At 41.3% G+C, this 14,901-nt stretch overlaps 1 protein-coding gene across 1 annotated transcript; it reads right to left on the bottom strand.

The window, feature by feature from the left end:
* Positions 1-1,826: 1,826 nt before the first annotated feature.
* Positions 1,827-14,602, bottom strand: LOC144132218 (uncharacterized). Its single transcript, XM_077664482.1, has 4 exons — positions 14,105-14,602; positions 8,480-8,543; positions 7,721-7,889; positions 1,827-2,062 (listed from the first exon to the last, which is right to left on the bottom strand). Exons 1-4 carry the CDS (start codon positions 14,204-14,206, stop codon positions 1,921-1,923), a joined length of 477 nt encoding a protein of 158 aa, XP_077520608.1. The 5' UTR covers positions 14,207-14,602; the 3' UTR covers positions 1,827-1,920.
* Between the last annotated feature and the right edge of the window lie 299 nt (positions 14,603-14,901).

The following is a 14,901-nucleotide window of genomic DNA, read 5'->3' as shown; positions in this document are numbered from 1 at the left end:
CTGACTCTACAAATAGCGCCCCACCAGAACCACCGTCGCTCCTATGGTCGCAGTTGATCGAGCGCACCATTTTTCTTTCAGTAGTTCCTCTCACACCTCTGAACTGTCCTTTGTTTGCACGCGGCATTGCATGGTTACGCATAGCTGGAGCCCGTCGGCAGGCCCGTGCACTTTCCTGTATCGTCCTGTAATCGCAACAACATGGATACCTTAGGGAATGTATAACCTCGGACATGGATGTCTGCGATAATCTTACATTACCATCAAACGCCCGCGTTGGAGATTGTCAGCGAGACGCGTATCAGATATTCCGGCTGAGCTAAGCCTGGCCTTGCGTCGCCGACTTGAGTTTTTTTTTCGCCTCGCACAAAGGGAGACGTCAAAGTTTGGCGGCTCCTCTTTGCCGAGCGAGTGCTACGGTTGTGACCGTCGAACCGTGCATCGGGGCCTCCTTCGGGAGCAATGGCCACCGCAACGACTCGACATAAACTCTGAGATTGGCGCCCGTATGCTGTGCGATGTCAGTGCACGTTAGAGATCCCCAGATGGTCCGAGTTATTCAGGAGCCCTCCACCACGGCACCTGTTTCTTCCTTCATTCTTAGTCCCTGCTTTATCCCTTCTCTTACGGTCCGGTTCAGGGTTCCGCGGATATGTGAGACAGATACTGCGCCATTTCCCCCCAAATCCAATTTTTCAGACTGTCGCCTCACAGGTGGGCAGTAAAACACACTCCTTACTCCGAGACTTAACCACGCTAGCACGTGGGAATAAAATGAATTAAACGGATGCATTAACAAATACATTGAGACATAGGTAAAAGCCAGAAATGTTGACAAATCGCTACAGTTCTTTATTCGCCGCTTTCTGGTGGCTCAGTCATGCGGATCTCTGAGCCGAAACCACGGACTTGGACAAAATTGGAAATGAATGCTAGCAGCACTCGTCCCATTTTTTCACTTTGTACGGCCGTGACCCCTGTATGCGCCTCTGTATTTTGCGAACTAGACCCTCTCAGCAAATAGCCTCTAGGACAAGTTGGGTTTCGAAGCGGAGTTACCCTCCACTGTAAGAAAAAATCCCGCATAAATACAGGACATGTGGCCGCTAACCTTGTTGCCCCAACATGTGCTGCACCACTCCGTTGTGCACACACCCCGTGGTAAAGTGGTGCGGTGCATTTTGCGGCAACAAGGTTAGCGCACACACGCTACGTACCCTGTTATGATGTCAAATGTTCTGTATGCCACGGTGTATGTGCTGTTATTATGTCAACATAACACCAACCATCACAACAATGTATAGCATGCGTGCTGTAACCAAGTTAACATGACAGGATCTGTGTTATATGACTACATATCACGTTCTGTTCTCATGCTGCACTGTACATTCCACTGCAAAGATGCTAACATATGCATGTCCCGTAGCATTTATGAGCAGCCCATGTTCATCTTTGAAAGCTGACTGAACACATGCTGTTTAATGCTTGATGGCACATGATACGCAATATTACACTCCTGTATTTTCTGATCGGAGCCAGGCCCACGTTCAGGTAAGAGGCATGCTATGCATGGTAAATGTGTCATGTTTGTAGCATGCAAACAAATTTTTCTGCACACAGATTACGTATCAAAATGAACACACTTTGAAAGTAAATAGCTTGCGTGTGGTATTTTGCACCTCCTTCAAACACAATCTAGGAAGTGATAAAATTGCATAGAAGTGAATTAGTTTGAAACAGTTTTAATTATGAACACAAAAAGGTACAAAAATAGCAAAAACAAGCTACACATCAAATGATATACATTATGCATGTACTTGCAAATCGAATCTAATTTCCAATATCTAACTTCCGATATCAGAGTTCGTAATCTGAGCTACGCAATAAATCCAAAATGGAAGTTCAAAGTTCACAAACACACTAAATCCGAGACATGCAATCTTGCCACTTTTTTTTGAATTTGTCAAGCTGCTGAAGGGCACTGTGCACTTTTGGGTGGACTGAGGTGATCCTCCGGTTCAACTGCCGGCTCCCTTCCTCTGGGTTCATGCCCACTAGTTGCCTGAAAAGAATAAGACATATTAAGAAGCTAGATCATCCGAATTAAGACGTGCAGAATTATAGGGCGTCTAAATGTAGATCTGCCTTTGCTCTTTGCGCCACTTCTGTGGAAATAAGGGTTCATGTTAACATCATTTACATGGTTATACTAGCTTTTCAAGAAAAACCACGCATCACAAAACATGGAAAAAGAGATGCTGTGATGCCAAGAAAGCAAATGCCTCCAGCATTAGGCAGGCAACAGCAATAGCAATACTGCAGTTACTCACTGCATTCTGATTTAGCATGCTTTACACAGCAAATTTCTGGTGCCAGAGATATGCCTTGTGCGTGCAGTTGCTGCACAGCAGTACAGTGCTGTTGCTGCCTCATGCCTAAGCTTCTAATTTTAAGAAAAAGTTTTGAATTCTGTGAATTCCATATGAAGAATCTGCAATATTCTCCGCGGCCTTACAGCAACGGCTCGCATGCCATCGCTTCCTTTTCTCACTGCTTCATGGTCCATACGGCACAGTTCTGTGCTTGTTAGCAATTTTTTTCCTTCCCTACTACTCAAGGCTCTTTCAGTGCCTTCTATTCTTTCTCAGTAGTCTGCACGGTTTCCTTTCCACGTTCCTGGCCACCAAAAAGTTGGCTTACTCTCGCAGCTCAATAGTCTGTTGGGTGAGCTCGCTATGGGTGTAAAAAAGTTAGAAAAAAAATTGCTCTGTATTCATACCTTGGATCCAATATAACGTGAAGTGCTTTCTGAAGCATATGATTTTAAGAATAAACTCGTGCTGCATTTGTGCATATATGGTAGTACTGCTTTTGGCAGGTGCCCGTGCTGTAAACCTCATACAAGAATGTGAGTGAGAGCATTGCTGCCAGTGCTACAGGAATTTTCTACACTTAAAAGCGTTTATGAAATAATCACTTTAAGATGTAATGATGCAGTTGTGGTACTTGTCTACAGAACACCAGCAGGGAAAATACCCTGTTTCATTGAATATTTAGACAATTTTAATGGAATTATCCCAAACTGATGGCAAGGAGACATCAATATTGGAGACATCAATATTGATTTACAAGTGTCCAGCAATGCTCAGAGTGACTTTTTATCAGTGATGATTTGTCGTGGCTTCAGAAATACTATTGCTTGTCCCAAGCTCATGCAAACTTGAACTAGTTTGCATGAGCAGAACGGTAGCAAATATATCAAAACATCAGCTGAACTTTTTTCATTGCCAGGTTGTACCCTTCATGATAAGTCACGTGACAAACAATAGCATTCCTATCGTTACGTCATCGTACTGGTTACTGAAGACACAATATCGTCCAAAAAAGATAATGTGGCTGCTAGCACACCATTGCACAGAAATGCTAAAATCAGCGGGTTTTTTTTCAAAAACTAGGGATCTTACACATGACTAGCCAATGCAGTTGAGCTCTGATTTTAATACTGAGCCAAATGATTAATGTAGCTTAAGAAAGTTATTAACTGAGCCATAGTCACATAAATGCTAGCCTTCAAGATTTCAGGAAGGCCATGAAGAACTGCCCTAAAGCACGATACACAATAAGCAGACAGGTTGAGCGGACGTGTGCGCATGCCGTCTTTTAGCACAACTCTTGCTGGGTGTGGAGAATAGAAAAAAACAAGCACCTTTCCCAAGACTTACTTTGCAACTACAGCACATTAAATTACAACTCATCTCTCGAGGAGGGCCGGCTCAAGGGCGGTAAGAATATGAAAATAAATATTCTTTCCTAGCTGCCTTGCTAAACTGCAGGCTTACATAAGCCATGCCCAACATGAATTCAAGAACAGCAGATACCAAAATATTGCTTGCATGTTTTCTTTTTTCAAATCATGTATTAGGCATTAGTATATATGAATTACCTTGTAGTATTTTCCTATTGCAGCTAAATTATTTATAATCATACTTTTGCTTGATGCTATTTATACTTCATGAACCGAACAATAGCCTCGACATGTGAGGAGTGAACTGCAGTATAATCACTGATTCCTAGTTATAAATCACTGTACATGTGTTGCACCGTCATAGCAGCTCCATGTTTGAAAACAGTCACTGCGGAAACCTGAGCATTTTTAAATCCACGTGTTACCGCCTGCTCTGACCTGCACTGCAGAAGCTACGCCTTGGACTCAATCATGGCATCTGTGATGTCACATGCAACCCATGTAAGCAGGGAAGCTGGTCTTAGAAAAAAAATTTCCAATCATAGTCACAACTATGAAAATTCCATGGAACGTGTTTCTACACGGTGATTCCAAATATGCCACTGAATTTTATAGACATCTAGTGCTTGTGCACTTATATGTTAAGTAAGATTTTGGAGGGAAACTAAGAAATTTTGCTGCAGAAAACTTGCTGAAACGCATGCTATTATTTTTGTCTTGACATCAACAAAAGGTAAAATCATCCTGCCTATCATATAACTTGAGTTATAAGGTTCTTGTGTTGCCATTTTAAAAACAAGAATATGTACACGCTTGCCTTCCCGTTTCTGAAGTGGCAACTTCAAACACCAACAACTTAATTTCTATGATAAGTAAGATGATAATTTTACCCTTATTGCATTCCCTGACATCACTACAAATGAATGGCATGCCTTTTAACAAGTTTCCTCCAGCAAAATTTCTTACAATTTCTCTCCAAAATTTTACATATTACATAACATAATGAAATTGAATGGCATATTTTCAATTAGCGTACAAAAACATAGTGGACAGGGTTCTTTACCTTCGGCTTTTTTTTGCTTTTGGTATTTTTTTTGATTTGGTATATTATTGGCCTTTGGTACCTTTGGTATTTTTGTGTCACTTTAATTATTGGAATAAGCCTGTGATACCTATGCTGGGGCACACATTCCCACACATTTACTTTTCCTTTCTTTGCCATGTTCCTTGAACATGAGACACCAACATAAGGAAATGACAGATGTTTGATTCTTACAGAAAAAATCACAACTGTGAAGCATTTCTTTCATTTACGAAAGTCCTGTTATACTTGTTTCAAAGAACAGAAAAGACATCTTGAGGATGATTACAGACAGTTAAGCATCCAGACTGACAGCGAAATGTACCTCCGAACACTTTTGATGAGCTTGAAAATCTAGCTAACGATGACGTTAATCATAAGCAGGGTGCTCAAGTGCAGTTAGGTGAGTGGCTGTTTCCTTATTCTTTTAGTTAATAGAAGAAGTATTCGTCGCAAACAAGACACCTATAGAGGGTATAGATTTTTAGTGCCGAAGTCAAGGCATTTGCCCATTACACCTTCCTACATAAACTTCAGTTTGTTTTACCAGTCCATTGTCTTTATGCATTTCATCCTGAAAATGGTAGCAAAAATCATGTAATCTGATAGCTAAACATAGAGATGCATATTACAAAAGTACGCACTTCAATATTATACTGAACATTTAGACATTATTATGCAGCTTCAAGAGTTGGCTATCCCGTAGCATTCACACCAGCAGAATATACGTCTCAAGTAGATGATACGAGCCTGAAATTTCATCTTAGATGTAGCACTTCGACTTACGTTATTAAATTGCAATATGGAACGTTATTTCCAATGCACCACATTACTCTTTCAACATAAATGGAAAGCAACGCGTTCTTCAATTTTATTGTGACCTCAAGCACAGCAAATGACAGCTTGGAAAATGCGAAATGAAAATCCTGCACACATTTTCTTTGCAAAAAGTTGATGTAGGGCTACAGAAAAGACTCCGAATAAGGTGCAGCCAACTTGACATTATTCTGTAATTAAACCACATTGCCTGGCAGGTCGTCTTAACACAATGGTGAAACATTGCAATGGCATGCAAACAAAGCAAAGAAAGGGCGTAGCACTCCTGTACATTAGCGAATCAGTGCGTTACATCCACTGGTCTCCACTAAGGGGCTGAATGATGCAAAAGATGCCTGAGCATGAAGTCACTGTAAGTGAATGGGCTTGTGCCAGAAGCCAGCCTTTCACAGTACACTGAATGGGACATCAGCAAAGTTCTGAGGTTTCCGTTTCGCATCATTGATTACACATTTCGTCTTTCCGTCACTTTTGTCTTTTTTCACAACAATGTGTGGTTGTTGCGCCATCAACTATGCAAGAAGACTAGAAAAGTTTTTGAGAAAGACATTTCAGGAAGAAGGGGCCTTCAGAGTGCAACGGAACAACAAGTAGGAGAACCGACGACATGACAGCGCTACAGGCAATCTAGAGCCTTGTCTCCTAGGCTCTGTGTTGTCCTTTTGCACTACAAAATACCCGTCTAATAATATGCACCACGAAGCCCAGCATGAAGTTTTGCTTAGTATTCAAGTTATAATTTGCGTGATACCGCTTATTATGTTGCAGTTACCAGGTTGCAAACGTTGATTTTTATTGTCATGTAGTAAGTGGAAAACTTCCGCAGCTAGCCAACCACTTTGCCAAGTTGTATTCTTTTGAGCGAAGCCGACAGAGGATGTACCTACTACCCAATGTGACGTCAGTGGTGTCCTGGTACAAGAGGGTATCAAGTACTGCTTTGTATTGTAGCAGATAAAGTACTATGCCTGAATGGGCTTTTATTCATGGGGCTTGGTGCAGTTGGCTTAAAGCAGCGCATGTCCTCTACCACTCTCTCCTGTTGGCCATTTCTCTCGCGCTGCACATATCTAAAATGGCACATGCTGCCGTAAATATTCATCGTTCTCACAAGTCGTTCCTTTAGCTCATGACTAGCCCAAAAACTATTTTGCGTGCTTCAGGTAGGTGCCGCTAGATAAACTTGGCTGTGCGCTGTGCTATAGGCATGTCCGGTAGCTAAATGAACGCTTCAAGCAATAAACATCTTAATCAACCATCGATGTCAGGAGACATCGGCTGTTTGCAACTTCTAGCGCTGTATATTTGAAGTATTTAAAATCGAGCGGCTGTTCAAAGGACGGGTGCCCTGGTTTCTGTCATGGTTCGCCTATTCTCTGCTATGCGAAAATTCAGTTATAAGATGACTTTAGCCTCATTGTCATTCTACTAGTACTCCATTGCACTCTGAAAAAAAGAACGCAGAGTGCTATGCAAGCACCTCTTTACCGCAGCATTTGCATGGATATTTTCCTGAATTTCCCTGAAACTGGAAGGTATGACAAGCGATGCTCACATTTCTCGTGTTCATATTTCTTATTTCTGTGATACAACAGCAGTTGCCACCAGAGAGTGGCATAAAAACTATGTACGAAAGGATGAAAGCTGTGGTTGCATTCATTGAAAAGCACAGCAGCCTTCCGTCTTCTGACACAAGCCATCCAACTTCCAGTGGCTTCACGTATGCTCAGCTCATATGAGAGGATGTGCCATCCAGCCACCTAGTGAAGATTAGTAGTTACTTTCTTTTTTTGTCCGTGTGCCACTGCACTGTTTCACCATAGTGTTAGACCAACTCGCCCATCAGTTCGTGTTATTAAGGTTGTCAAACTATGCACAAAATGCACGTGCACATTGAATCGGAACGATGTCGAGATGCTGCAGGAGGGATGCCAGGCATATGCAGTTTACATGCTATTTTTTTCCTCACGTCTTACTGAGTATATACTGCAACAGTCATAAAGAGATAGATATGATAAAAACTTGTCTATACACAAGAGAAAAATTTATGTGGTTACCTCTGAATGAAATGCAATGTGGCTTGCACTTCTTGATTGTATTTCATGTTGAGACAAAAGTACGCAGCATACAGGGTCTCCATAGCGGCCAGAAAGCTCAGTCCTTCAAAGCACTTTGCTCCATCGAGTGTCACAATGCACGTACAATCACAGTCAAAGATGCTTGTGCCTGAAAAGAAAATTATCAACGACTGCATCAAAAACTGAGTTCGGATTAAATATTAGCAATTGTGGAGCAATTCGTTTTTTTAATGCTACAGCTCAGAAGAATAATTTTTAGCATGATAATATGAACATGAGGCATACAAATCTTTCTCACATAGCTGGTCATGTCAGCACAGCTCACAAAAAAAATATGACGGCACCTCTATGTAGATGCAAATGCTAGACACTGAAGGTATTTATAAAGCAACGGACAAGAGCAGATGGATGAATGGCAATGCATGCGATATTCTCAAGTTAATATTATAGGCCACAAACCTGAATTTTATAGCTACACTAACAAGGTTTTAGCAGCGGGTTATGCTGCCAGGTACAATCTCAAAGAGAAGACTGTGGCATGCGGATGGTTAATTTAGCTTGCTTGGCATGCCTCATCGAATTCTTGAAGCTGCATTGAGTCTGACATACAGGGTAATTCACAACGACCTCCTTCGTTACCACGCTCTAATTCTTTGTGATCAATGAGGTTTCATACTTCCATGCTTTTTAGAAGGTTATACTCTGCTCAAAGCATTCAGAAAATTATTAAAATCTTACCAAGTACAACCACCATTGGTGTAGGAGGCAGGTCACTAATCAGTTCAGAAACACAGGTTGACGTCTGTGGAGGTAAGAAGCCATTATCATAAGCAGATGAATATAAGGAAACTGCATGTTCAACACAAGGGCACACAGGTGACAAGTGTGCTGAAGAATCACAGGAATAATGAACACCTGGCTAATTGCAGCAGCAGGACTACAAAAAGGAAAGTTCACAGCTTTTTGCACTTTGGTAAACTTTGAGGTGGTGCCCATAAAATTCTACTGGAACAATGACGCATGTTAATTGTTAATTTTTCGTTGCCACTGGCTACAATTTCTGTGAACTCAAATGATGGAGCAAGTGCTCTAGAATTTTAGAGATATGTGAAAGTTTCATCTACGGTCATAAAGCAGAAATTATGTTAATGCTGAGAGGCTACCAAATATCCATCCCCGCAATAATCTCACCTAAAAAACACTAAATAGGAACTCTGTCTTTTCCTTGAAGAAAATGCACAGCAATGGGAACACCCCACTGAGCAGAGCTTTTGGACGGCCCATGTCCTGCCCTGTCTGTCATAAGGAGCCATTGAAGTGCCTCGTCTCCCTTCAGGCTGTGCCGCAGGAATGCATACAAGACCTCGAGGTCTGCAATTTCTTGATTGACAAATAATCCTTCTATCTGCGTGTCCGTTAGCCTAAAAAAAAGATGTTTAGCTGTAAAGCCTTCTTGACATCGCTGAAAACAACCATAACAGTGAGTGAAAGGTAATTTGTGTGCTTGCACAATACTTTCACCCTTTTCAACCTAACGATCCAGTGCTGACCAATTTATCAACATCTACAGGGCATGCCCTCTCTTCTTTGTGTCATGCATTACCCCTTCATTTTTTGGCCCTGCCATCTTGGTGCGAAATTGATGGTCATATGCAATGTGTTTCAGGGAAGCCTGCCACTAATTTTTAAAAATTGGCTTTTTGAGTTATGAAGACTTTCTGCGGCAGAATAATACCAGTGTAAGCGGGAAATGCAAACAGGTGAATAAAGTCTGCTAGTAAGTTGGTTAAATAATTTCTGATAATTAAATTCATAACTATCGCAGTCAGGCAACTGGCAGTAATTAAAAATTGTAGCCGGTCATTAGTAAGAGCCATATCAGTGTTTGAATTTCGAAAACACGATTACTCTAGATGCTGTGGCCCAGCAAATTTTAGCTAGATCATGCCAAGATACAAGCACTTTTGAAATGCATGCAGACAAACCAATCCCTCTTGTGCACGTAACTATATATTCGAAATAGCCAAACTTTCCATGTCACAGCGCCAAAGGTAATCGTGTTTCAAAATTCTAAAAATTGACATGGCTATCAGTAATGACCAGCTAGAAATCTCTAATTGCAACCAGGTGCTAACTGTGACAGTTTTATCAGAACTTAGTTATGCACCTAACTAATTAACATGCGGGCTTCCCTGAAATATCTGGTATACACTTATATGCATGACCACACTAATACCTCATGCCTACTGCGACATACTATCAACAACAAGAATAAATGGACTGCAAAAATTGTTGATCTTGTACTGCAAGGTAAGGCTCTCAGAAGGCAGCACGACAGACTTACAAAGGCAACTGCACCAGGTGCAGTCATCATCATCATCAGCCTGACTACACCCACTGCAGGGCAAAGGCCTCTCCCATGTCTCTACATTTAACCTTGTCCTTTGTCAACTGTGACCACCGTACCCGGCAAACTTCTCATCCGCCCACCTAACTTTCTGCGCCCCCTGCTATGCTTGTCTTCTCTTGGAATCCACTCCGTTACCCATAGGTGCAGTCTACTCCCGACTATATTAACTACTGTTGCACCGAGTTTCAAATTAAGTAAAATTTTAACCCAATTTTTTAATTTTGTTCACTTTTCAGACATGATAATGAATGCTCACAGCCTGTAATTTATGGATTCCTTATTACTTAAACAGTTATTGCACTAACTGTTGGAAGTTATCCTTTGACATTGCATCTGGTAGTAGAAGTGCCCTAATCCAATACGTGGCTTACCCTGCACATTCGGCATCCAGCATTACTTTAACACACACTCAGCAACAGTTACTTTTCCTGAAACCTCAAACAACACTTCAATTTACTGACATGCAGCTTGCAAATACAGTTGCATACATGCCTTCTAAAATGGGCCAGGAAGTGCCGTTGCGTGAAGAGCAAGGGCCACTCTTTCTGTACATCACAAGCTCGCTTGCCCTTAGTGTTGATGGTCGCTCGAATTGCTTCATAAGCACGCATCAAGAGTTCTTCTTGCAGAGGAATGTTTTGCTCCTCTAGAGCTTTCAGGCTTTCAGCAAGAAGCATTTTTTTTTGCTTCCTCACAATCATTGAAGTCTATGGCAGTGACTGGTGGCTGCCATTCTGTGCAGCCATAAGTTGCCCTTGCTGTTGCCCTCTTCAGAGGCCCTCCGCACAATTCCTCAGAAAGGCGCTTACATCCGCGCCTTGCGTTTTCAATTCGGCACTTAATTTTGTAAGCAAGTCCATGAAACGTTTTACCCCCTGAAGAGGTGGACAGTGCGTCACAGAGTGCTGACGAATATTTCTGGCCGACACGATTGGCCACTGACCGGATTTGCTTTGCAGTTGGCCTTGAGGCCGCTTTGCACATTGCTGTTGCTATTAGTCTTACTACTTCTTGATATTGACTTCGTTCAAGTGGATTTGATGCACTCAGGGCTGTTAGAGTTTCATGAGACAGGGAGTTCTATGGAATCGTCAATGACTGAAAAGCTTCCAGTGATGGCTGGGGGGACGACGTTAAAGGCTCCTCTGTAAACAACATTCAAATGCAATCAGACTTGGCAAAGGAGTTGAGTGGTAACAATACCAGTACCTACAGCAGCCGAACAAATTGCAAGATGGAATTTATTGCACAGCATTTAGAATCATTTAAACCTCTGCCCCATATTTTTGATCAAGTCGGATAGTCCAGCGTGATGTATCATCATCATCACCATCAGTCTATGTCCACTGCAGGACAAAAACCTCTTTCATATCCCTCCAATTAACCCTGTCTTGTGCCATCTGCGGCCACTTTAACCCTGAAAACTTTCTAATTTCATCTGCCTTCCTGACTTCATCTTCTGTTATGCTAGCCCTTGTAGCACTACCCTTTAAGGACTATAGACAACTCATTTTATTACGTGTTTTCTTTTTTCAAATGATGCATCAGACATGGAATACATGGATTACCAGATGGTACTAAACCTACAACAGCTAAATAATTTATAATTGAATTTCTTCTCCCATGCTGTTTCGGCTTCATCGACCGAACGATGACTGTGACATCAAGTTGATGTTTTGGTCACGTGATCAACTAGAAAAGCTAACATAATCAGCAGATATGTAGATTTAATTCACTACGACATTTAATCCAGCTTCTTCCAAGACCTGAAATGACAAAAATGATTTCTCACTTGACGTCAGAGTCTTCGTTCGGTCAATGAAACCGAAACACATTAGAGAAAAAATTCAGTTATAAATTATTTAGCAGTTGTAGGCAAATACCACCTGTTTCATTCTGTCACCGAATGTTACAGCTATCAGTTTCTTTTCCGTAGCTTACTGAATTGCCCTGAATTTAAGTTCACCGAACTTGTTAGCCTCCACACTTCTGCCCCGTAGGAGAGTACAGATATGGCTGTTACTTCCCTCAGAAATGCTTGTAAACTGCCATTCATCACCTGAGAGTACCTGCCAAGTGCACTCCACCCCATTCTTATTCTCCTAGTTATTTTACTCTCATAATCCAGGTCTGCAGTCACTAACTGTCCAAAGTAGGTGCATTCCTTACAGCTCCAATCTTAACCACATTTCTGCATATTATTTTTAGATGCACTGCTCTACTTTGCCTGCCTAGGTCATTGACCATGCTTTATGAGAAATGTTGTGGTGGGGAGCTTCAGATGATTTGACCACCTAGGGAACTTTAATGTGTACTGGCATCACACAGTGTACTGGCGGTTTTCTATTTTACCCTTTTTAAATTTGGCTGCAATGGCCAGGAATCAAACCTTTGAACTCGTTGACCTTTGACCACTCACAGAGTTGTGAGTGGCACTCCGTCCCATTATCTTCTCTTGTGTGTGTTTTTGGCGCCTTTAAATAATTACAATGAGCTGCTTTAGCAAGGACATGTGGTTTGCTGTGTCCAACATAGGGGCAGCAGAAGTCAATTATATGAGCAGGATGCAGCTTTGCTTTTTGTAGCTGCCTTTGCTTAATTTACTCTGGCTTTATGTCAAGCAGGTGCAGTCATTTGAAAAAAGCTAATAACAGCAGCCACACCAAAATAATATTGTGATAGTACAAGTTTTGCTTGGCAGAAATTGCTCCAGCTCTCTTTTCAGATTATGACTACACTGGCATTTCTCGTTACACTCAACCTGCTTTCCACTCATTTCTGTAGCACTTTCCTTTCTTCGAAATAGAAAAGGATACAATCAAGCTTGGGATGACAGTATGCCAAACTCTAGTGCCTTTCCTTTTTTTCGCCTTTAATTTTTTCTCTGAGAGACGTCTTGGTCCAGAGAAAAGTATAGCAACTATAGCACTATGTTATAATTTTTCTGGTTTTCTTACACAGCTTGTTCACATGTACAGTCATACACAAAAGCCTGTGTGTTGCAGATTCGTGGCAATAAATGTATTCCTGTGTAGCCAGGCAAAGCACGGCAATGAAAAGTACACACGCATGATGACATATGCGTGCTCCATTTGCTGGAATGAATAGCTGACTTTCTAGCGAGGTAATGCAATTTTTTTTTCGGCCAATCTGCATCCTGCAAACTTTTGTCAATGACTGTACAACCATCACATCGGAGCTCTGGTGTCATAGTGCAGTAGCAGGGCTCTTAATCAAAACTCACGGATCTTCTCACTCAATATAACTAGGTGTAGTGGCTACAACAATGCAGACAACAATACAATGCATCCTTGGCATGCAGTTTGCTTGCTTCAAGATTTACCAGTCATGAGAAAAAATTTATTAAAGCAGAACTGTTTGTGCACATAGTTTGGTAAATACAGTTAAACCACTACAGTCCACCACACTAAACAGATGCTGTTGATCACTTGACCCCATCGTTAGCCTAGAATAAACTTGATGCTCAGGCTAATGCTTGCTTCAAGTTATCAATTATACTGATAGCAAATCTAAATTACTTCATAATTAACATGCCTGCCCTTTGTCTACATCAGGGTATAATAAGAATGCATATTAGTCAGGTCAGACCCATAGAGCCGCATAACTCTACTGATGCAAAAGGTGCGAATTCTGTGCGATGCCAGTGCCTGTATATTAAAGAATCCCAGATGGTTGAAATTAATTCGGAGCCCTGCACTAAGGCATCTCTCTTAGCCCATGTGCAGCTTCGGGATCACAAGCCATACCAGCCTAATGAATGCAAAGCAATGTGTAACAACACACTTCAATGCACTCTCGAGAAATGTTATGTTGTCAGCCTCATCTGTGAATCCTCTGAGTACCAGGGCTTGAAATTTACCTTGGCCAGAAGATAGGTGGTGCATGTGCTTATGAATAGCGACAGAGTGTTGCATGCACTGAAAGCATCATACCTGCATTGAAACGATCTGAAGTGAAAGCACTGGAGCCAAGTATGAATGTGCAGCCCAAATTGCCACCAAAGTTTTCTTGCATGTACTTAAAGCTTTCCTCATCAACTTCTGTGCTGTCTTCAAGAAATACCTAGGACAAAAAAGGACATTTTAGAATGTGAATTTTTAAAGCAAGGATCCATACGGTCTAGCAGGCTGGTTAACGATCTCGAGGCTAAAGGGAAGATGTGGATCTTAAAAATGAAAATGTTTATTACAAGATATAACGTAAAGAAATTAGCTGTGGATATGTAATACTTCCTTGTATTTTCGAACATGTAATTAGTTTCAGAACATCTAAATCGGTTTTCATATTATGGAAAAATAACTGAAGCCTAATTACGTAATTTATTACAGGTTGTTCAGACACTTTCCCTCAACCATGCAAAGCTATGCTATTTGTATTGTTATTGAGGTACAACATCATACAGAAATGTTCAATTTTGTTAAAGCATCATAATTACGAAATATAATTAGGTGACATTAAAATTTGATATGTTCGACCGAGCTACAAAAATATAGCATAGCTCCATGGTTCAGTTCTTTCTGATCTCGACAGTGTAAGTTTAATTGAAATTGCACCACAAAAGCATAATGAAAACATCTGTAAGGGTAATCAGTTGGCAAGAACACGAAGTGGAAAAAACTGCATTTGAGATGCGCATGCCAGGCACTCTAGAGGCCCTTGTAGAGGCCGCAGAAAATGGCAGAATGCAGATATTCCTAGAGAACTTCCCCATACTAAGTAATACTTAAAT

Source organism: Amblyomma americanum, chromosome 1 (genome assembly GCF_052857255.1).
Source record: "Amblyomma americanum isolate KBUSLIRL-KWMA chromosome 1, ASM5285725v1, whole genome shotgun sequence".
Classification (NCBI taxonomy): domain Eukaryota; kingdom Metazoa; phylum Arthropoda; class Arachnida; order Ixodida; family Ixodidae; genus Amblyomma; species Amblyomma americanum.
Note: the sequence above shows the minus strand (reverse complement) of the source record. Positions and strands in the feature narration are given on the sequence as shown.